This window comes from Motacilla alba, chromosome 1, assembly GCF_015832195.1.
Source record: "Motacilla alba alba isolate MOTALB_02 chromosome 1, Motacilla_alba_V1.0_pri, whole genome shotgun sequence".
NCBI lineage: Eukaryota > Metazoa > Chordata > Aves > Passeriformes > Motacillidae > Motacilla > Motacilla alba.
Genome location: NC_052016.1, coordinates 63,826,032 through 63,847,858, shown reverse-complemented (window position 1 = coordinate 63,847,858; position 21,827 = coordinate 63,826,032). Strand labels below are relative to the sequence as shown.

General features: G+C 40.5%; 1 protein-coding gene across 1 annotated transcript; it reads left to right on the top strand.

The window, feature by feature from the left end:
• Position 1: 1 nt before the first annotated feature.
• Positions 2 to 20,464, top strand: GPALPP1 (GPALPP motifs containing 1). The gene is made up of 8 exons (XM_038147713.1): positions 2 to 182; positions 5,620 to 5,764; positions 6,779 to 6,874; positions 10,790 to 10,898; positions 13,418 to 13,552; positions 13,778 to 13,942; positions 14,364 to 14,462; positions 16,585 to 20,464. The coding sequence occupies exons 1-8, from the start codon at positions 98 to 100 to the stop codon at positions 16,801 to 16,803; spliced, it is 1,053 nt and encodes a 350-aa protein (XP_038003641.1). The 5' UTR covers positions 2 to 97; the 3' UTR covers positions 16,804 to 20,464.
• Positions 20,465 to 21,827: the final 1,363 nt, after the last annotated feature.

The window sequence follows — 21,827 nt, the reverse complement described above, 5'->3', positions numbered from 1 at the left end:
CGGGCGTAGCGTCATCCAGGAGCGCCTCCGGGGCGGGAGCAGGGAAGCGGAGCGGGACGGGGAGGGCGGCCGGGCCGCTCGCCCAGCCGGCCTCGCCATGGCCCGCCAGCTCATCGGCCCCGCGCTGCCGCCCGGCTTCCCGCGCCGCGCCGAGGCCGAGCCGGGCGAGGACTTCAGCCAGGGTGAGAGCGCAGGGACGCGGCGGGCGGCGGGAGAGCGGGGCTCTGCGGCCCTTGTGCCGCAGCGCGGGATGCTCCGTGCGGGCACAGCGGGGCCTGCGGCCGGCGTTCTATAGCGAGAGGTGCTCTGCGAGCGGGGCAGAGCGGCTGTGCAGCCCGTGTTCCACGGCGCGGCATGCTCGGTGGGTGGGAGAGCGGCGCTCCGCAGCCCGGTGTGTCACAGCGCGGGGTGTACACTGCCAGTGCAGCGCCTGGATCGAGCTAAACTCACCGCGAGGGTCCTTGCAGTGACTTTTTCGGGGGGGGGGGGGAAACAACCCACAAAAAACAAGCGCCATATGCGATGGAATGCTACAGGTATGAAAGGCTCTAAGACTCGTTTTAGAAAAATACCGCTTTCGGTCACTTAATTTTGTCCCGCTCAAATCTCCCGTGCGCTTTGAAGCCCGTGCAGTTCAGCAGCTCCAAGTGTGCAGTTAGCAGGTAGGAAAGGAGAAGCTGGGCCGATGCAGCATGCTTTCCTTTGCCAAGCCGAACCACTTCATCAGCTGTGGTTTTCCAGGCAGAGAACCTCAGGATGTGGAGCAGGCTGCCAGTCAGTGGGGCGGTGGTGCCTTGCCTGCCAGGGTCTCTCGTGTCAAGAGCTGTCACATCAGAAGTGGGATGCCACCGAGACCAGCTGACTGCCAGGCTGGCTCTTCTGCAGTGGAGCTCAGTTTCTCCACTAAAATTCTTACATGTTCTCTGTCAGTAATATCTCTGGAAGCAGCACTTTGAGCGTTTGCATTCCTTGCCTTTAATCCAGGTTCAAGGCACTAGTTCATATATTCAGTTTCTAGCAAAGTGTCACTGACCGTTTGGTTATTCCAAAGAAAGCAGCTCTGATGGGAAAGGTTTGGTGTGCTTGTCTACTCTCTAATTTTTTAGTCCAGAAGAGGGAGCAATAGCAAGAGGGACAAAGCTGCTGCTTCAGCTGACACCATGGCAACATCAAGCTCTGTGTCCGGATCTTGGCTTTGAGCAGAAGCCCTGACTGCACGAGCTGGTGCTGCCTTTCCTGGCCATATCTGTGTTAATGCCTTATTCACTTTCCATCAACACACTGAGCATGCTGCAAGTATCTGTATCATGTATGAGCAAAATAAGTTAAACTTATCCTCAGGCCGTAGGTTTGTGACATTGGGTGTTTCAGCAGTGTCTAGTTTAGGTTAATCAGCTGAATTTGTCCCCTCTTTGTCCCAGTGTAAATCAGTTCCATGGCAGTACAGTTGCTCTGGCAACTGATCCAAGATCTGCTTGGAAATTTTGTGTGAAGTGGGTGAAGGAATTTATTTGCCTTTGAAAACAAACAAGCAAAAACCCCAAACTCCAGCTACTGGCAGGTTGTTGGTTTTTATAATTTTCACAAACTTTTTCTGACTTTGACTTACAGCAGCTCAATGTCCCTGCTCACCCCACGAGGCAGAGTGCTGCAGTGCAGAGGAAGAAAGGAGAGCAAGTGCTTTGGCATAACACACTTTGCTGTACAGAACTGCAGCTCCATCTGGAGCCCTGCACCTGGAGTGACAAAAATCACACGGTGGGGCTGCCATCAGCACCTTCTGTGCTGCAACACTTGCTGGGTCTTGAGTCAAATGGGCTTAGAATTTGTTCTGTAACAATTTCCCTTGTGTGTTCTAACTATTTTAAGAGATGCTTCACCTTTTAAAGCTGAACAGCTTTTCCAATATTTTTCCTGTCACAGTAGTCTCACTGATATTTGAGCTGCTCATTGCTTTTCTTGAAGGGCACTTGTTTTTTTTGTCTATTTTCATAGTTTCTGTCTCCCAACAGCAACAAAGTAGGACTTTGAGCAGTCCGCGGCAGAGAAGACTCTCAGGCACAAGAGAAGGCTCTCAGACAGACACAAGAAATAGGAGAATGACTGTGTATGATTATGATTAGATTTATTGCTAATACATTCCTTCTGGGGACAATCCACCTGGGAGCTGTCTGCAGCCTTGGGAGGCTAGTTGGCCCAGTGCCCAGCAGCATTTTATACCCTTGTGCAGGCTGATGTGCACCGCAGTCAGTAGCAAATATCTCAGCCCCCCTCTGAGCCCCACCCTGCCACCCCTCTGGATACAAGCATCCAGACACTTTGTCCCACAGTACCCACTGGTGTTCTTACCATGGGACAAACCACGTTGCCTGTGGTGTCAGAGAGGTTGCTAATAATACTTCTGTGACCCTTAATTAGGAGCAGGATGGAAGCAAGTGGTCACTGGACAGACCCCAAAGCTCATCCCTAGCAAATCCTTTACCTTCTCCAGCTTGTCCAGCCCATGGCATGCACTCATTTCCTGATTCTTCACTTCATGACGGTGCTTTGAAGCTGGACTGGGCTCTTGCTGGAAGAATTGTACTTCCTTTGGCCCATTTGTCCCTGCCTCTGGGCTGTCCTTGTACCAGCAGGAGAGAAGTGCTACGGTATGGCTAAAAATAACCAGAGGCACAGAAGGGAGGTTTGTCTGTTTCAGCATTGAGGCCACATAGGGATATGTTGATATGTCTGGGTTGATCTACCACTATGCTGGAGCTTGAAGGCCTTGTCTGTCCTTGAGAGCTTCCCAGTACATGTCTGATGGTGTGGTAGTGTGCTTAGAATCCCCAAATACAGCAGAAATAACTCTAACAAAACAAGAAGTTGCTTTTATTTTGGTTTCTCAATTGAATTGACTTAATTTTCAGGCAGATAGTCACCAGAGCCAGCTCATTAGTAGGATGGTCACTTCTAGTAGCTGTGAAACATTCACTTCAGTCTCACTTGGTCCTGTTTCTCTCCTCACTATCCCAAACATTTTCTTCTCATACATTTTTATCCCATTGTTCTGTTCTGAATTGTTCTGAGCTCTGGTTACTTTGTCATTTTTCTGTTGCTCTGCCATTGCTACATCCATTTATCCTCCTCACCTCATTAGGTTTAGTTTCCTGACTCTTTGAGCTCTCCTCTGTTCCTCCTTTCATCTGTATTTTTCCACTTTTCCATGGCTTTTGGGGAATTTCACAGACTGGTTAGATCTTGGTCTCCCTCCTCACCCTTTTCTTCCTTTGCGCCCAGAATTTATGCTTAGTAATTTCCATTCTGACCTTTCTGCTCTTTCTTGTGGCTCTTCAAACCATCCTGATCCATAGCTGTGCTGATTGTTAGTCTCAGTCAGTACCATGATCATATTAATTTTTAATCCCAAGTCTCTTTCCCCTCCATTTCTTTTCACCATGTCCAATGACTTTTTCTTCCTCAGGCTTTAAATGCCATTTTCCCTTCATTAGTCAGTCTCAAACTGCTTAATTTCTGGTTGTCCTGCTTAGGCTGCAGTTCCACTAACAAACAGTTCTTTCAGGGGATTGCTGTGGTTTGCAGTGTTATTTTTTTATGCCTTTTAAGTTCCCTGATCCAGCTTATTGCAGAGCCCATACAAAAAAGTTTTGCCAACGTAACAGAGAGGAATTGGGATAAAAATATGTGTGTTAGCCCTGGTGTTGAACAACATGCCAGTGGGACCAGTCTCCTTCCTTAAATAGTTTAGGTTTTGCTAGTTCTGTGCAGCTCACAAAACTACTCCTAATTCCTCTCTTCCTCTCTAGTATCAGACTCATCAAATTGTATCTGCATTTGTTCCTTCCACTCCAAGTCTCTTCTTTTGCATTTAGAGCAAATGAAGACTGCTTGCATGATGTCAGGGCACATGACAGGTGGCTGGAGAAAGCAGCTGTGCAGGTTTTGTCTGGGTTTTAAGTGCTTTTATTCAAGTGGTGCTTTTCGCACCAGAAGAGAAGACTTCTTGATAGCAGTTTTTATTCCTGCTTATCATTAATCTGTTTGTTTCCTTTCATCTTGAGCTTATTTTACCTTTATAGGCTAGGGTGCTGTGTTTGGGTTTTTTCAGGGTGGGAGAAGTGGTTTGGTGGGTTTTTTTTCCTTCCTAGTGCTGAAATGGATTTGTATGTCCCAGTTAAAGTCTTTTCCATTAGAGCAGGAAACAAAGAAGTGGCAGATCTGCCTGGATGCTTTGTAACTAGTCTTGTGCTAAACATGATTAAAAGCTTTGTGAAGCTCACTCGAAGGACTTGATTTCTGTCTAGCCTTTGTCAGCTAACAATGGAACCATAATATGCATCAGGTTGTATTTTGTACTATGAAAAAGTTGTAGTTCTTCAACTGGAGATCTAATTTCCTGGTACCACTTATCTTTTCATCTGACCCTTGACTATTCATAAAGGGAACAATGTTCCAAAGCACCTCTCTGTCCTTCAAGTCTTGTACTCAGTGCTTGAGATATTAAGAGGAGGAGTGGTCTCTGTGTCTCAGGATGCTAAATCATCAGTAGAATCAAATCTCCATTACATGAGAACGTGGGGTGTTTGTGTAAATGGGTGCCTTGCCCTGGATTGGGAAGGCCTTTTACCTGGGAACCATTGCTGGTTTTTGCTTGCTCCAGCTGACTCTTTGTTGATCAAGCCTGTGAGGGTATCTGCATTAGGGGTCTTGTTTGGAGGGCATTTGCTGTTTGGGGTCAATGGCTATGTTGCTTCTGGACCCACTGCACATGGTGCTGTAGCCAAATGAATCTATAAAGATCGGTGTCTGCTGGTGGGCACAGTGCCAGAAGCAGCTCAGACCCATTAGCAATGTTAGTGTCTGAATTTTAATTTTGCTGAGATATTACCCCAGAGCATGAAGGTTTTACTGGAGCATGAGAGCTCCATCCACTGCCCTAGCCTTCTGACAGCACAATTCTTTGAATTCATTCTCTGAATGCCTAAATCATCCCTTTTTAAGCAGAGTACTTAAATCTGTCCGTGCTGTTCGCATTTAGCTGAACTGGTAATAACCTTAATCATTAAACCATTCCCAGAGCAGGCTGGCAGTTAATTTAATACTTTGTGGTCACAAATGCTCCCATTTAATAATTTATAGTCTCCCACGCTGTGTATGTACAGATGATGTGTTTCTTCACTAGTAAGCTTCAAATGCTTTAATAAAAGTATTTCTTTTTAATATACTGGTTTATGCCACTTCCATGCTTTCTAGTCCTGTTCCAGAGGATGTTCGTGTAGTCATGGATTAGTAATGTCCTAAGTCAGAACAGTTCAGGGTAGGTTGTTGACAGAAATAAGGTGCTGAAAGAAGTAGCTTCTAGAAATTTGTTTAGATGTCTTCTCTAAATGCTGGAGAGATCAGTGATTAAATAAGCTTAATTTCAAGTAAATATGTGTTTTGGAAATGCCATGGTAGATCATACTTATTTGAAACATTTGGTAGGTGTCCTTATTTTACCTGGTCTAGTAGAAGGTTCCCTGCCCATGGCAGGGAGATTAGAACTAGATAATCTTTAAGGTTCTTTCCAATCCAAACCATTCTGTGATTTTATGATCCCAAATAACTCTGGATGTTCAGTTGCAGGACCAGCACTGCCTCCAAACTACAAAAGCAGCTGTAGCTCAGAAACTCCTGACAGTGATGACGACTCAGAATCTCTTCCTCCACCCAGAGACACAAACAGAGATTCTGAAGAGGAGACAGAAGGAGATCCAGCACCCAAGTGAGTATGTTTTTGGGTTATTTGTATATTTACAAACTGTATTGCAAATGCCATGTGTCTAACTTATGAAAAAGGGAAAATGTTGTATAAAAAAAGGTAAACTCTGTACCTGTGTAAAACTTTTGATTATATGTTCTCCATGTTTTTTTCATGGCCAAGAATGTTCAGCTGACCTATTTGACACCCTATGGTGAAATCAAATTATTTGAGGCAGTCAGATCTCTGTATTTATATGTTTTATTTTAGTTCTGCAAATTTGCATGTTTATGCTAAGGACAGACACCACTTACCATGTGCATAAGTATTTGGTACTTGATTTTTAGCCCTGGTTTTGGTATACTGACTCACTTTGAGAGGCCATAAGACCTGTTTATGGGCATGAACTTATGCATTCAATTAAGTCAACTCTAATGAAAAAAACTTGAATTGTTTAGCAAGTAACAGGAGTGTGCAGATACTCTCATTTGTTGGGTTGATTACTCACAATTGCTGTGTTAAGAATTTGTGTGTGTTTGCTCTAAGCCTTGTATAAGAGACTTGAAGGCCATTATGCCATCTTAATGAGTGCTAGAGTAATTATTATTCAATTTTTTTCTTGTTTTCTTAGTCAATAGTTTTTCAGCTAATTAGAATTGAACAGGAAAAATACTACTCAAAATGCAGACAGCATATAAAAATGGAGAAAGTACTGAATTTTAAATGACTTTGTGACTAGAAAATGGTATTTCAACATTATACTGAACTTCTTTCTACAGCAAAAGCATTCTTAATGTTGTTTTTAATTTTTTTTTCTTTTTTAAATGTCAGAACACTTTTGAAGTGAATCTTATACTCCCAATTTTTTAATTGCTTCAAATCATTTTGGATCCTTTTGCACTGTTTCCATGGTAACAGCAGGATTATTTAGTACAGAAGACCCTATGAAATAATTTTATGTGTTTTCTTTTCCTTTTTAAAATGTAGATAATTGCTATGCTTGTCAAGGTAATTATTAAGTGAAATCTGTATTTGCAGAAAGCCAAAAAGAATTCATGAAGACGATGATGATGATGGCTTTTTTGGGCCAGCTCTTCCTCCTGGATTTAAAAAACAGGATGATTCTCCAGAGAGGTAATTAAAATGGAATTATATTCAGATTCTTTTCCTCAAAACACAATTATTTTAGATTAAATGTTTTGTGTCACTATTACAGAACATTTCAGTTGTGCACTTGAGATTGAGATGATTAGAGGTAATGCTTCCTCCGTGTTCTGAAAACAAGAACAGCATTCCCTTGAAAAAGAGCACCAGCCCTCCTAGGCCAGGTTGGAAGGAGAGTAAAAGAACTAATGTAAATTTTCTGAGATGTATTTCGGATGTCAAATTTCCTCCGTTTCTTTTGATAGGTCTCAGATCAGTGGAGAAAAAACAAATTATAGGTACAAGGACCTGTAGTTCTGTAGTGTTCATTCTGGTCTGTGAGGGACTGGGGCAGTTACCTCGTGTGTGGTGCAATACCATGTCCTTTGCTAATGCATCAAGGATTGTTGTTCACATGTCTCCAGGTACAAAACTACTCTGAACACTGTAGTTTTCTAGAAAAGAGGCTGTCAGGTCTACCCAAATAAACATTATTTATGGTCTCTGTCAGGAAGCTTTCAATTGGATTGCTTACAGTTATAAAACTTATAATATCTATTATAATTATTATAATATATAATATGTATTTGATTGCTTACAGTTATAAAACCTCCCCCAAATATTATATGGATTTTCTATACAGAACTCAACAGTGTTTCCCAGCCTTTTAGTCTTCACATCAATTCCTTCTATAATTTGAAATTATAGTCCATAGTGGAATTGGTGCTTCCAAGGCGATACTTCCTGATGAGAAGTACAAGAGTCCCTTGATCACTTTTATCTTCCTCAGAGCAATAGGAGTTGGTAGATAAAATAATACTTGCCTGTCAGGTATGAGTTTTCAGTTCCAGGAAAGTGACTCAATTTACTGTTGAGCTGTGTGTGAAATACACCATCTCAAAAGAAATTTCAAAGTTAATTCCTTTTTTTTTTTAGTTTGCATAATTTTTTATGATACTTGGCAGCATAAAATTTATGTAACTAAGCAAGAATTTATGTAACTAAGGTTATTTGGAAGTATCTTTCTCATGTACATTTGGTTACACTTTGCTGTAATCAAAAAAACTCTTGTAGATGTGGTATCGTGCTCAGTGGGATCATTTGGTGCTTTGATGGTCCCATAAAAAACTAATTTTTTTTCCTTTTTCTTGTGTTGTGTATGCACAAAGTGTGATTTTATTTATAAAATTTAGCAGGTCATTAAAAATAATGTATTCTCTATTAAAAATAAACACTTGTAACTTCTAATATCAGCAGAGGTAGCCTTCTTAATTTCTTGATTTTTGACATGAATACTCGTGGTAAAATGAAAGAGGAAGGGGCCATTCACTCAAGAGCTGCACTTGATGGTCCTTGTGTTTCCCTTCCACCTCAGAATATTCTGTGACACTGAGGCAAGAGTCTGCTCTGTGCCTGTGATAGATTAAAGCAGCAGAAGGCACTTGGCACTCACTGTATTGTTTTTTCCTACCTCACCATATACTTGCTCCTAGCACGCACTGAGAAAGCAGATTGAGGAGAGCTGTTTTGCACCCAGCCTGATTCCCTGAATAGGTGGGAACAGTGAGATGTGTGGGAAGAGCCTTGTCTGTCTTCCACCCCCACACACCTGGGAGTCTGGGAGGCGTGTGAGCCGTGCAGGGCACAGACACAATGCTGCTGTCTGCCTGCTGCATTGCCCTTAGCCTTGAGCAGATTGCCAGCTGCCAACTGAGCCATGAATAATTGAAACAAATGCAGGTCGTTTGTTTCAGTGTATGGACAGGCTGTTTATCAGTTCTGTGTGACATACTCGTTCTTTTAGGAAAGCTTTTCTTCTCTTACATCTTTTCCAGACTTGTCAAAGCAACGTGTTCATGATTAGGGGCAGCTCGTGGGGCAGTCTGCACTGCCATTGCTGAAAATGGTTTGAATCATTCCAATATAAAATATATATATATGAAAATATTTCCTTCAACTTTGAAGATTATATTACTGTTATTCAGTGTTAGATAGAAGTGCAGCACTCATAAATATTTCTGAAGTGTTCATACATCAAGGTAAAGAGCGAAGGTGATCTTAAAAAAATTTATGTTACACATCACAAGAATGCTGAAACACCCATCTTGAAATGTGCATTAGCAAGGACTTCCAAGTCCAACAACAGGAGAACAGTCTTTGCCATATATGAAATGCAACAGTCCTTAAATTAACAGTCCATAAGTTTGGGGGGTATTTTTGACATGGTACAGGTACTGAAGTTACCTACAGCAGTAAAATATGCTTATCAGTTATTTATTAGTAGTTAATATATTATTAGAGTAAATATATTATCAGAGTTAAAATATTACTAGTATTTAGATTCAATTCACCCGTTCAGAGACCCTTTGGACATCCAGGAAACTGTCAAGGATCATGTCACCTCTGTACTGCTGAGGAAAGACTGAAGAGATATTCATGTAGTGGAAAAGAAAAAGCATAAGGAATGGGAAGGATGAATATGAAAACTACTTTTCTGTTCCCTAAAGGGCCTTTGAGCTGTGACAGAATCAAGACAGCATTTGGGATTGGTTCTTTTTCACAGGCTGCAGAGATACAGCCCACAACAGAGATGTTCATATATATATATATATATATATATATGTATGTATATATGTATATATATATATATATTTCAGTAGGGAGCTTTTTTATAGTTTGATTTCTCTATCTCTCCATGCAGATTAAAGGTACTTGTATACTAAAATAAAATATTCTTTTTGCTATATCTGTATAAGTTTAAACTCTTTAAATTACATTAGGGATTTAAAACATGGTCTTAAGAAGAAAGTAGTCAGGAAGGAAGGAAGATGAAACTGTAGCAGCTAGGTGGAGATGGAACTTCAAAATTAATCCAGACTTCTTGCCTGGGTTTAAAACCTCACTGGTGGCCTTATCCTGGCCTGAGCTCATATTTATTGCTCGTGTCTGTATATCTGTGGTTGGTTCTTCAGGGAGATTTTGTGTCTTTTATTTCCCCTCTTTACACCCTGGCAACAATATCACTACAGCAGGGCTGTCCTGATTAGATTAAGTGGGATTGAGTAAAGGCCATAATTAGCAAATTCAGTTCAGGTCTTGTTACATTTAATAACCTAAAGCACACAACTGAAGGTCATAATAAACAAAGTCTACTCTTACATTGTGAGCATACTGTCACCTGGATATGTCTTCAGGTGACAGTTGTTTAAGTTTTTAATTAGTTTTTATTAGCTTTAAAGACTATTATGGTGGATTATTAAGAGGAACCCGCATTCAAAAGACTTTCAATACAGCAAGTACAGTTTCTTTGAGCTCAGTTTGTAGTAGTTTTTTCACCACTGAAAATAGATTCTCACCTTTCTGTGTTAGCAGAGACAGCTGATTACTATTTCTTGCAGAGCTGCTGCTTAAAAACAAATCAGTGAAGTTACCTGGACTACAAAACTTTGCTTCTCTTTCCCACTCCAAGGTAAAATAAAATCAGAGCAGTTCACTCTTTCTGCTTATTAAAAGGCCAATGAAACTGACGTTCAAGACAAGAACAAAAAAATTTGGTTTGTTGACTGTGAAGGAGGAGTGTATATTTGTTTTATCACCTCTCATTGCTCTTGAATCTGGTTAAGGAAGCTAGGAAAGAAAAAAGTGGATCTCCTTGACTACATTCGGCAATATTCCTGGTTCTGTTTTTTTTTTTTTTTTTGCATCAAATCTCTCTGCACAGATCCTCCTGGAAAATGGAGGCACTCTTATTCAGTTATTTCTACAGTATGTGTGCACAGGGGCACACTTGGTGTGGGGAGGAAAGAAAGTCATACTTCTCATTGATGTTTGATTTTTATTTTTATACTGATCTATTTTTCCCCCTTAACTGAAAAAACAAGATTTTTTTTTCCCTCTGCTGTCAAGGCCCATTATAGGTCCTGCATTACCACCTGGCTTTAGGAAAGCTTCAGAGGACACCAGAAGTAGCAGATGTTTCACAGGACCGTCTGTTCCATCAGAATCCCGTCCCCAGGTTTGTGCAAAGAGAAGCCTTTTGTTTTAGTACAAGCTATCTGAAATGGTTAAACAAGTTGCAGCCTGAAAGAGACTACCAGACACTTCTCAGGATGACAGTTTAATTTTGGACCAGAAAGTGTCTGGCATATTTTTGCCGGAGTCAAATACTTGAGCATAAATAAGCCTTAAAAAAAAAAAAAAAGAAATAAAAAAGACTGGCCTGGTTTGTTGTGCTTTTGCTGTTAAATGGATGGTGCACTCACCCAACACAAGCAATCTTGGCATCCTAAACTGCAGGCAGAAAACACATCTTCACCTCCTGAAAGATGTTTACTAGTGGCTACAACCTTTAAATAAGTTTATCCAAAAGAATACAAGAATCAAGAATGGCATTACAGTGTCACTAAATTGTTCTTAGCAATTGCAGGACGATACCTGTAACTGGGAGTGAGGTGCAGGACAGTGACACTGATGTGCATTTTAGGTTTATGTTTTTTGACTTTTCTGGTCATGTTAGGTAAAAAGTAGGTAGAAGTTCTGGTTGCAAAATAGTGCATGTGCTACTAAAGAACAATGAGGAACAAGATGTGTGATAAAGTACAGCTGTGGGGAAGGTTGAACTCCCTGAACGTGGGCTTCCAGGACCGTTCTGAGGGATCCAAATTGCCTGTGGGAGGGTCTGGCAGGTAGGGAGTAGCACTTTTAGAAAAGGTCATATCCTTCTTGCGCAGCACCTCTTAAGTCAGGCAGGAGACCCTAAGACACCAAAAATGGTGATGGATACCAATGCTTAGGCAAGTGGATCTCTCTCATGCTGTGTTAATATTAATTCTTTGGGAGAATTAATGGTTATTCTGTTTATTTTAAAAATACTTACCTTTTTACATTTAACTCCCAGATACTATGGGAGATGCTAGACACACTAGGAAGGAAGGATACAAAGGCTGCTCTGAAACTTCAGTTTTTGGTTAGCAGTTGCAAAGCATAGAATCCTCCAGCCTCCTACAGCGAGTGGTGTTGTAATTCATCGTGCAGAAAGATTATCTGACATTTCTGAGGTACTCATCGTCTTATAACTCCAAATAATGATTAAGCAATTTATCACAGTGACAAATCTCTTGAGGCAGAGATGTCTGCTGTCTGCTTTTATATTTTGCAAACAAAAAAGTGTCTCTTCTCATAAATACATCTTCTAGCATCAGCTTTTTACAGGTATTACGGAACTCACCTTTTTTCTCTTCCTAATAGTTATCTTTTTGTTACCTCTTCCTAATAATACTCTTTTTCTTATTTTTTAATATGAGTAATTTCTTGTTGGCTTTTTAAAAAAGGTATTTCATTGCTTTGTATTCAAGTACATCTTTAGAGGCATGCTGACTCTTCACTTTGCTTTAGTGAATCTAATGACTCACCACCTTGTGTATTCTCAAGTAATGCTTTGTGCTTCTTGGCTACACAGCCTTGTCATCCTACTCCCGTTGCTTTATCACGCACCGTCAGACTGTAGCAAAGTCTTTGCACTTTTGTAGATATTGGGCACCTTAGCTTTGCGCCCAGGGCACTGTGGCATCACTATTTTCTGTCTAGTTTTGCTTCCATCCACATCTGTACTGTTTGAACTTGGAGAGAGGCACCAGTGAGCTTTCTGTACAACCCCTGGCAAGTAGGAAGATTTTTATTGACATCTAGTCCCTAACAAATTCAATTTTTTAGCCCTTCTCCAAAAAGTTCCTTAGAATGCAATGTCAAAATCATGGAATCATTAAGTTGGAAAAGATTTCCAGGATCTTTGAGTCCAACCTTTGACCCATCACCACCTTGTCAATTAGACCATGGCACTCAGGGCCACATCCAGTCATTTTCTGAACACTTCCAGGTATGGTAACTCCACCACTTCCTTGGCAGCCTGTTCTTTGATCACCCTTGATAACCCTTGCAGTGAAGAAATTCTTCCCGAAGGGATCCATGAGGGATCAAAGAAGTGAATGACAGAGCCAAGGGATTAGTTGGAGATGCTGTACTTGCAGGGGCATAGTACCATGTGTGCCACCAGAACCCTACCTTGCACTTCATTCTTTCTGACATCCTTACAGCATCTCAGCTCAAGACAGTTCTTGCAGTGTGTAACTGTGATCCTTATTAGGGAAATGTATCCAAATGTTGCTGGTGAAGGTAAGGCCCAAAATATGGAAGTTACATGCTTGTGTGTTCCAAATTCGCCCACAGCCACAGAGGCTGCATGGCTGTGTGCAGAGCAATGTGGAGTAGCAGGGCTTTGTGTGCTGCCATTGCCTTTACCAGCAGTCTTGCCTCAGACAAGAGATGCTCCTTTTGGCAAAATGGAGACTAAGTATCCATGTTCAAGTGCTAGAACAGGTCTAATCTGGAGTTCTAGTCCAGGTTTTTATTATCTGGGAAATGCATTACATTAGGATTATATGCTCTTCTAGACAAAGTCATTCTAATTCTATAAAGCTGAAGTGTTCCTTGATGCTCCTAGCACTGTGTTTGAAAGAAATGTTTTGTTTTTGGAAGCTGACAGATAGCAGCGAGGACGAAGACAATTTAATAGGCCCAATGCCTGCAGAAGGACCAGTGGAGTCTGATGTGGCTGAAGAGTTTGAACGCAGAGCTCAGAGAATGAAAGAAAAGCTTACTTCAGCAGACAGCGTAAGTTGGATTTCTTCATTTATAGTATTTTGTTGCTGGAGTGTATTTGTCTTTCTGTTTGCCTATTTCTGTGTAAATCTAGTTGCAGCTCTACTTGGGATGCTATGTGTGTGCAGGTATTAAAGAAAAAAGTCTATGATTTCTGCTGGAAGCCAAGAGATTCAGACAGTAATTTTTGATTGTGCTTTTTTCACTCTTCCCTCCACCCCTACTTCTTTTGCAAAGGATGAACCTAAACAAGTTACCAGGGAATCATGGATGACAGAGCTTCCACCTGAGTTGAAAAGCTTTGGATTTGGCCCAAGAACATTCAAGAGACGAGCTGATGACAAATCAGGTGATAGATCTGTTTGGACAGATACTCCAGCTGACAGAGAGAGAAAAGCCAAGGTGAGCATTTATTTATTCATTCATATACACTTGCAGACAGTAGGTGTTACTGATGTTCTGTGAAAACAAACTAAAGATACTGTGGGTTGGTCGGTGAAATTTTCTTTCCCAGATTTTTCTTTGTTATTAAAATTTACTAATTCAGGCTTAAAGATAAAGGCACTGAAGTAACAACATTAAATATCATTGATATGCATTTATTTCTGCTCCCTTTTTGCAGTAGTCAGATACTCTCTATCAGTTCATTGACTTTCCAGTTAGCATGTCCAGTTTCTTCTTCCGTCAAGCTGAGCAGAAAATATCTGATAGCCTCTATCGTGGCCTTTGTCCTCCAGATTTAATTAAAGTAGATATAGATTTGCTTGCTTTTTACTTCAGATATTCTGATTACTATAGCATGTGATTGTCTTCTACTCATCAGGAAAGAGAAGAGGCAAAAAAGTCAAGCAGTAAGGATAATGAAGAAATGTTACTATCTGGGAGGGACAAGAGGCTTATTGAGCAGGTGACTTCATACAATGTAAGTGTAATCACAAAATACTTCCTCTACTTCCTTTAGTTCTTCACTTTTTTTCTGGTTCTCATTTCAAGTGCTTCTGGTTTCCATGGTGATGCCACTACACTTTTCCCTTTAGTGCCCAAACCTACTGCTGTTTTAAGACATTAGAACACTTGGCATTAACATCAACAAGAGCAGGATTGGGTCCTCTGCAAAGTGACAGAATTTGAGTTTGTGTGTATTGCCTCCGTATTAAATAGTGCTTTTCTTCAATCATTCTCATGTCAGGACATGGTTGCTGGGACCTTAATTCAAATATTAGCTTGCTTCACCTATTTCTGACATCCCAAGAATAAAACAACAATGCAGGTTTAACTTTCAGGCCAACATATGCACTAACCTAAAAAAGGGTTGATGGACTAAGCAGGTCACCACATTAATTGCCCTCTGTCATTAATTACATTAACTACTCATTACAGGAGCTTCATTACATGTAGTTTTTCTCAATCTCTACAGGAGCAGATCATGTTCACAGACAGATGTTGATTACTAGAAATCTGAACTCCATGTCTAATTCCCTCTCACTTTTCTGTCTGTCAGCCCTGTCCCTCAAAGCATGTGGACCACTGCCTGCCTTACAGCTCCTATTTCCAGTTCTTCCCTGATGAACTTCCCTGCTTTCCCTTCTTATGTAAGGCAGTCTTGTCTCTTGAGAGGACAATTAACTTGAAAATTACATCTTTGGCTTATTTTACGTGTTTATCTGGCACTTCTGATAATTTATTTGTGGTTCATTAAATCATATGTTTCTCCTAACTTAGAGTATTGCAAATCTGGAGTTGTTAGCATTCTGTCTTAAGGTTCTTCTTTAGTGTCTGTTTCTCTTGCCACTTTGAATATAGTAGAATAGTTTTCATGTGAAACTATGGGTTTTGCTCTCTGCCATTGGTGGAATAAAACATACACAGGCCTTAGCTGTTTCTAAGACTAATGGAGTTGTCTCAAAGTTTAAGAACATCGTTTCTTGGGTTGTTTTGTTGGTATTTTTTCTCTCTTTTGTTAAATCAGCTCTTTTGTGATTTTCAGGTGGGTATATTTTGTGATTTTTGTTGTGGGTATTTTTCTTTTAAAGTTATTTTCTCTATTCTTTCCAATTTCTTTCTCCACTCACATTTGCTAAGGATACTTCACTAGAACAGGTTTCATTCTTAAAGTAGTTTCTTCTTTCGACGCTGATACAACATACATTCTCTGGTGCAATTTTGTCAATGCTGATACAGTTTCATCATGAATAAGTATTGTCTATTTTCCTTGAGAATCTTTTCTTAACTCACGCATAAGCTACTATTTGCATATGTGATGTAGTAAGTGTTTGCACAGGAAGTGAAGGAAAATCATGAGAAAACAGAGCTGCTCAACTTTTGCACTTTTTGATGAGAGAGTTGGTTTTGATACACAAATGCTCTGTACCTGAGTAAATGAGGTCATGGTCTTGGGAGCACTAATCCTGCTCCCATGTGAAATCAGCAGAAGTTTTATGTTGTGTTTCAGCTGGATCATGCTCTCTAAGAAATGCAGCTAAAGCCACTGAGTTGGCAAAAACACATGCTCCAGTTCAAACCTGTGACTTTGTCCTGTGAGGTTTTAACAGGTGATTCAAAGTTAGGAGCACCCACCGTAGTGCATGGAGGATTAAAAGGGCATCTAGCTTGTTCCTGCCCCTAGCAGTGATCAAATCCAGGTGCTATGGGGATGTGTATAGGAAACTAGGCCTGTACTTGGAGGTATTTCTTTTGACATGGTGTCTTCATTCTGCCAATAATGTCAGAGCAACCTTTATATTTCTTTGGCATTATGTTTATAATTTATCTGTGTTGTCTGCGGAGATTCAACAACAGCATGGCTACCTACGATATTATGGCCAACTACATCAGTGAATTATTAGTATTTTAGCTTAGCCAAGATTGCTCACACTTTCTACTCCATGTATGCTAAATTTATCATTCTATATACAGTTACTAAACTGTCTTCTTTTTCTGGAATTTTTAGCCTTCCTGACTTCAGTCTTTCCATGTGGATTTTCTGTATGTTGTTGTCAATATTCTTTAATATTTTACTTCCTCTTCCTCCCCATTTTTTCCAGGAGTCAAAGAGGTCAGAGTCTCTCATGGACATCCACCAGAAAAAGCTGAAGAGCAAAGCATCTGAAGAAAAGAGCAAACCTCACGAAAGAAGGCCATTTGACCGAGAGCAGGATCTCAAAGTCAATCGCTTTGATGAAGCACAAAAGAAAGCTCTTATTAGAAAATCCAGAGATCTGAATAGTAAATTTGAGCACAGTAAAGGCAACATGTTTTTATAAGCATTATGCTTTTTTGAAGTGAAGTCCATTAAAATTTGAATACTTAATTTTTGTAAGTATTTTTCTGTAAATATTTGTATGCAAAATAAATATCCTGATGTTTAACTATTTTTCCTTGTCTGTAAATACTCTCTTAGGGAGGATCATCTGTACTAAACTAGTAAAGGAAAGTCCTGGTATAAAAAAATATAAATTTGCTATTTTAAAACTTTGATATGTATATTTTTTGTTGTTTGCATAAAAATAATTAATTAAAATAGGTGGGTTTTTAAGGAGCTCTAGATTTAATCTTGCAATGGAGTTGGTAGTTTTCCCTTTCCTCCTGCCATGTATAAGATACTCTTTCTGAGCCTGACCTGAAGGCCATGGAAAAACCCCATTACATTTGTGTGTAGAACATTGCTTGACTGGAGTTCCTGCTGGCGAGTATAAACTCAGATGGCAACTTTTACATTTGCCCAGTGCTTTTATTTCTCTGATTCTGTGTCTGTACATAATCACAGGTTTATATGTATGCAGTACAGTTTCTGTACTGTAGCAGGAAGAGCTAGGGGTAGCAGGAATAGTAAAACCTCAAGGTTTTCAGAGTTAGTTGTAAAATGGCAGTATATGGGAAGAGAAAATCTAATTTGAGTTTCAATTTGTAGGAATTGTCATCAGAAATCCATCTTTTTTTAAGCATACACAATGTGAAAATCAAAATAAGGCTTATTTTGTCCATTAATTTGCAGACCAGAGCAGCTCTTCTGTAAGGAAGGAAATAAATCTGACATTTAAAAAAGTCTACGTTCACATATAGAGTTCTTTACCTCTTCCATAAGAAGCAGGAAGGGTTGTTAAACCTTGCAATGGGCTGCTCAAGGAGGTGGGGTAAAAGCATCCCTGAAGATGTTCAAGAAACAGCTGGATATAGCACTTGATGCTTTGGTCTACACAGTGGTCATCAGTCAAAGGCTGGACTCGATGATTTAGAAGTCTTTTCCAACCTAAATGATTCTCTGATTCTGTGTTAATTATTTAAAATTAGACCTGTGCTTTTACCCTTTGTCTCAAATGTTTAGGATCCTTCCTAAGAAGTTACTGGAAGCACCTATGCATGAAAACAATTTTATATATGAGATGCTGGTAATTTGTTTGGAGGTATAAATACTGTGGGGTTTGCTGTAATTAGAAAAAAATTCCTGTAGTTTGGAAAAAGGCTACCCTGGGTTGCTTCATGTTTAATCAAGCAGTGACTTAACAAGCTCCAGAAATTAATAGTTAAAAACTTGGTCTTATTTTATTGCATTTGTGTGTGAGCTGGAGATGCAGGCTTCATGTGCTGAGAAGTCTTGGAGAGTTTCTGATGTTGCAAATGACTGCTTACATGGAATGCGTTTAGATACCACTTTTTTTCTAATGGACAATTTATTTTGCAAGCTGAAAAACCTGCTACCTTCAGGAGAAAGAGATTGATTTTGCATTGTGTTTGCTTTTTATCAGTTTTCGGTTTCTGAGCCTTCGGTTTTGAGGTGAGAGGAGGGTTTAAATAAGGGCTCTTTATTTTTCGTCCCCTAGTACAGACTTCTCCTCTTGCCTCATGCTTTTTTAACTCAGCAAGCAAGGCCTCATTAAGATTCTACTTTCTGAGCAAATGTAGATTTCTTTATTGGAAAAGCAGTATTAGAAATGTCTGGGACTTTTTTAGGCAACTAAAGTGATGACAGGGTGAGCATGGTATGACTAGCTAAATCTTCACAGCTGAGAAAAAATTACTTGATGAGTGCATTGTGCAGCCCTTGCTCATTCAAAGTCGGGAGCAAGGATGAGGGCTGCTTGTATAAAAATTTTGTTCTTGTTCTGTTCTCTCTTTTGATTTTTGTTCTTTGGCCCCTCCTCCAAACTGAGGACTGGTCATCAGATGTCACTGATGGCCAGATCCAGTTGGCTCCCTGCTGTTTGCTCTCTGCCCTGCCTGGCCCCATCCTGGTCTCCTGCCCTGTCCAAGGCCATGTTTGAGAGGAGGCTCTGCAGTGTTGCTCGAGAGGAGACCTCTCATAACAGGAATGCAGCAGCCCCTTTGCCACCGTGCACTACTCTTCCATCTGAGGAACACGTGGTTCTAATTAATGAAGCCTTGGTGCGAGCCGGGAACTTGTTTTTGACTCTTCTTTTTTTTTTTCCCCTCCCCCACTCTGCCGCAACTTCTTAAAGACTCGATGATATCAGTGTTATGAGCTTGAGGTGGGGGAAAGTGGAGTTTAAGCTTTTCATTACTTTGTGTAAATTGCATGAGCCTTTGAAGTGAATTCATACACAAACTCATCTCTTACTCATGCCAAGCCATCCCCTCAAGTAGTCATTAGAACAAGCAGTAAGTCAGTAAATTACAAGCTCTGTAAGCATTCGTGGGAAAAGGTGAGACACCTTCTACAATTTGGACAAGTTGTAAAGCTTTTCTGCTGAAATGTTAGGAGGTGTTATTTTCAGAATCTCATTTGAAAAACCAGAATCTATTTCACAGAGAATCTTCACCATAATTACTATGCAGTGTTTCTGGTAACCGGCTCCCAACACAGATTTTATGTATGCTGTTGCTATTCTGCAGCACCAGCCCATGTCACACCATACTGACTCCAGGCATATCAGGAAATCCTGTTTTGTAAAAGAAAATGTCAGAGAGGTTTTCCTGAATGTGAAAAGTCTACCAGCCTAGATTTTAGTGTGCTTGCCTTTGATTTGGGCTGGCACAGGCGTCCTTTATTTATACTGATATTGAACATTCCTGCTCAAGAGTGAGGTCTCCCTCTTCTGAAATGTTAAAAAGGTGTATAATTCATAGTATAGTCAATAAAAAGAAGGCTTTTTTGGTAGGTGTAGGATAAACTGTGTATTTAAAATGAATTTTAAGGAACTTTATATGTTAATAACAGAAAATAAAGGGAAAAGAACGAAAAAACAATTGTTGAGTTTGGTGTTGCCAAGGAGCAAGTAAAAGCAATAAAGACATTTCAAGAAAACTTACTGACTGCTTTGTATGTGTCTTCAGGACAAATATCTTGAGCTGCCATGCTGTCTGAGATGGAAAATTTTGTTAGAACGTGATACAGTAATACCTGGGTAAAATCTCTGCTTATGCTCTTCCAATGCAAACACCTATTTGTGGAGTTCTTTTTTGCTTTTGCTGTTGCAGAATGGATATTGGTGGAAGCTTTGTGCATGCTGGCTTTCCTGGGATAAAATGCATTTCCCAAATAATCAATGGCAATCAAAATGTGTTTTATTTAGGGCTGTGATGGCATCATATTGATAACACCAAAATGGCATTGTAGAAATATCTTTCTTTTAGAAAGAAACATTGAGATGAAACATTAATTTATTTCTGTCCAGTAGGAAAGGGGGTTTTCCACATAACAGAAGATTCAAAATGCTCCAGAAGATTCCAAGAGTCCAGGGCTAATTGAGCATGGGGACTTGTTTTGTTTCTGAAATGTAAATTTGTTGTGATTTCTGTCCAGCCAATTACAAATCACATGTTGATTTAAGAGTCATATAGCATTAAATTCAGAATCTGAAAACTTGCTGTGCATGCATCCTCAGCTCCTGCCACCCACCTTGCATACAGTACACATAGTTTCTAATTGCATAACTACCTAATTCTCAAATAAAACACATGCATGTGTTTTCCTGTCCTTATGAATTGCATGCAGTGGTTTATATGCTGGGAGGAAAAAACCCAACAAGTTATGCAGTGTCTTTCAGACAACCTCTTCAAATTTTTCTCATGTGCTCACTAAATGGTTGAGGAACACATTCCGGCTCCCTGTCATTGTGCACCTCTGAAATGCATCTTTCTGATGCTTCCAGCTCTGGCAGATGTATGGGAAGTGATGACCTACATCAGGATCTCACACAAATGTGGCATTCCTGTTCTTTTCAAATACAGCATGAAGGCTGAGGCATTGCCTGTGCAGGGCTGATTTTTTCGTAGCAGCTGCTTCTGGGTCCTTCCAAAGTGGCTGTCACTGCAACAGCCACTGGTTCAGTTCATCCATTTTCTTACATTGGTCCTTAAACCAGTAATAAGTTCCACTGCTCTTTGAAATTACACCCATTTCAAATCAGGATGGAAATCAAGCCTTAGTTTTAAAAAAACAAAGTCTTTCTTTCAGAGTGGGAATTTAGGATGTCTAGGAGACAGCAGTACAAACTGTCAGTTCAGCAGGAGGAGATGCAGCTGTGACTTCTTCCAAATAATCATTTCAAGCATAAATATTCAAAAACAATTCTCATAAACAGATTTATAGGAAGGGGTAGAAAAAAAAGGCTGACCCAGGCTCTCAGCAGCTTAACATTGCAACCACTGGCTTCACTTCGTAGGGCTGTAGCCACTTGTCCTTGCACATGTGACACCTGGCCAGGAGTTTGACAACTTGGGGCAAATTACATGCTCTCTCTGTCCTTGCCTGACTGTCTCTCTCAGAGGGCCTTGCTGGTACCTGGACATGCAAGCCCCCAGCTCCTGGCCCTGCTGCAGCTGCACCACTCAGCCCTCCTCTGCTGCTCACCAACCAGACCAGCATCACGTTGGCTGTGCTCACACACACCCACTCAGACCAGAAGGAACACTCTGGTTTTAACCAGATAAAAATAGGTTTTAATGAGAATACAGAACAGATTGGAGCGATCAAGTGCAGGCAGGGCTCAGGCAAGCACATTGACCTGCCCTTTTTATACTCTTTTTTTCCCACACTTGTTCCTTTCCAATCCACCTCAATTCCTGCCTCTTCCCATTTTAAATCCATCCCTAACATCCTGAACTAAGCCTCGTACATTCCCACGACCCTTGGAAAACATCCCAAAACAAGTTGTAGACAATCCCAAAAATGTTTTTTCCCACCACAGGGATGGGAAAAGGCTCATCCCATCACAAGGATGGGTATAAGGCTCAACCCTCAATGAGCCTTATGCCCACCATCTCATTGTAAACACCTCTAGGTGTTTCTCCATGACCCGCAAGAGGGTCATGTGTCTGCTCTGCAGGA

Coding starts and splice junctions, on each gene's coding strand:
- GPALPP1 (XM_038147713.1), top strand. CDS start 98: ATGGCCCGCCAGCTCATCGGCCCCGCGCTGCCGCCCGGCTTCCCGCGC. Junction 183..5,619: donor GGGCGAGGACTTCAGCCAGG/GTGAGAGCGCAG, acceptor CTGGATGTTCAG/TTGCAGGACCAGCACTGCCT. Junction 6,875..10,789: donor CAGGATGATTCTCCAGAGAG/GTAATTAAAATG, acceptor TCTGCTGTCAAG/GCCCATTATAGGTCCTGCAT.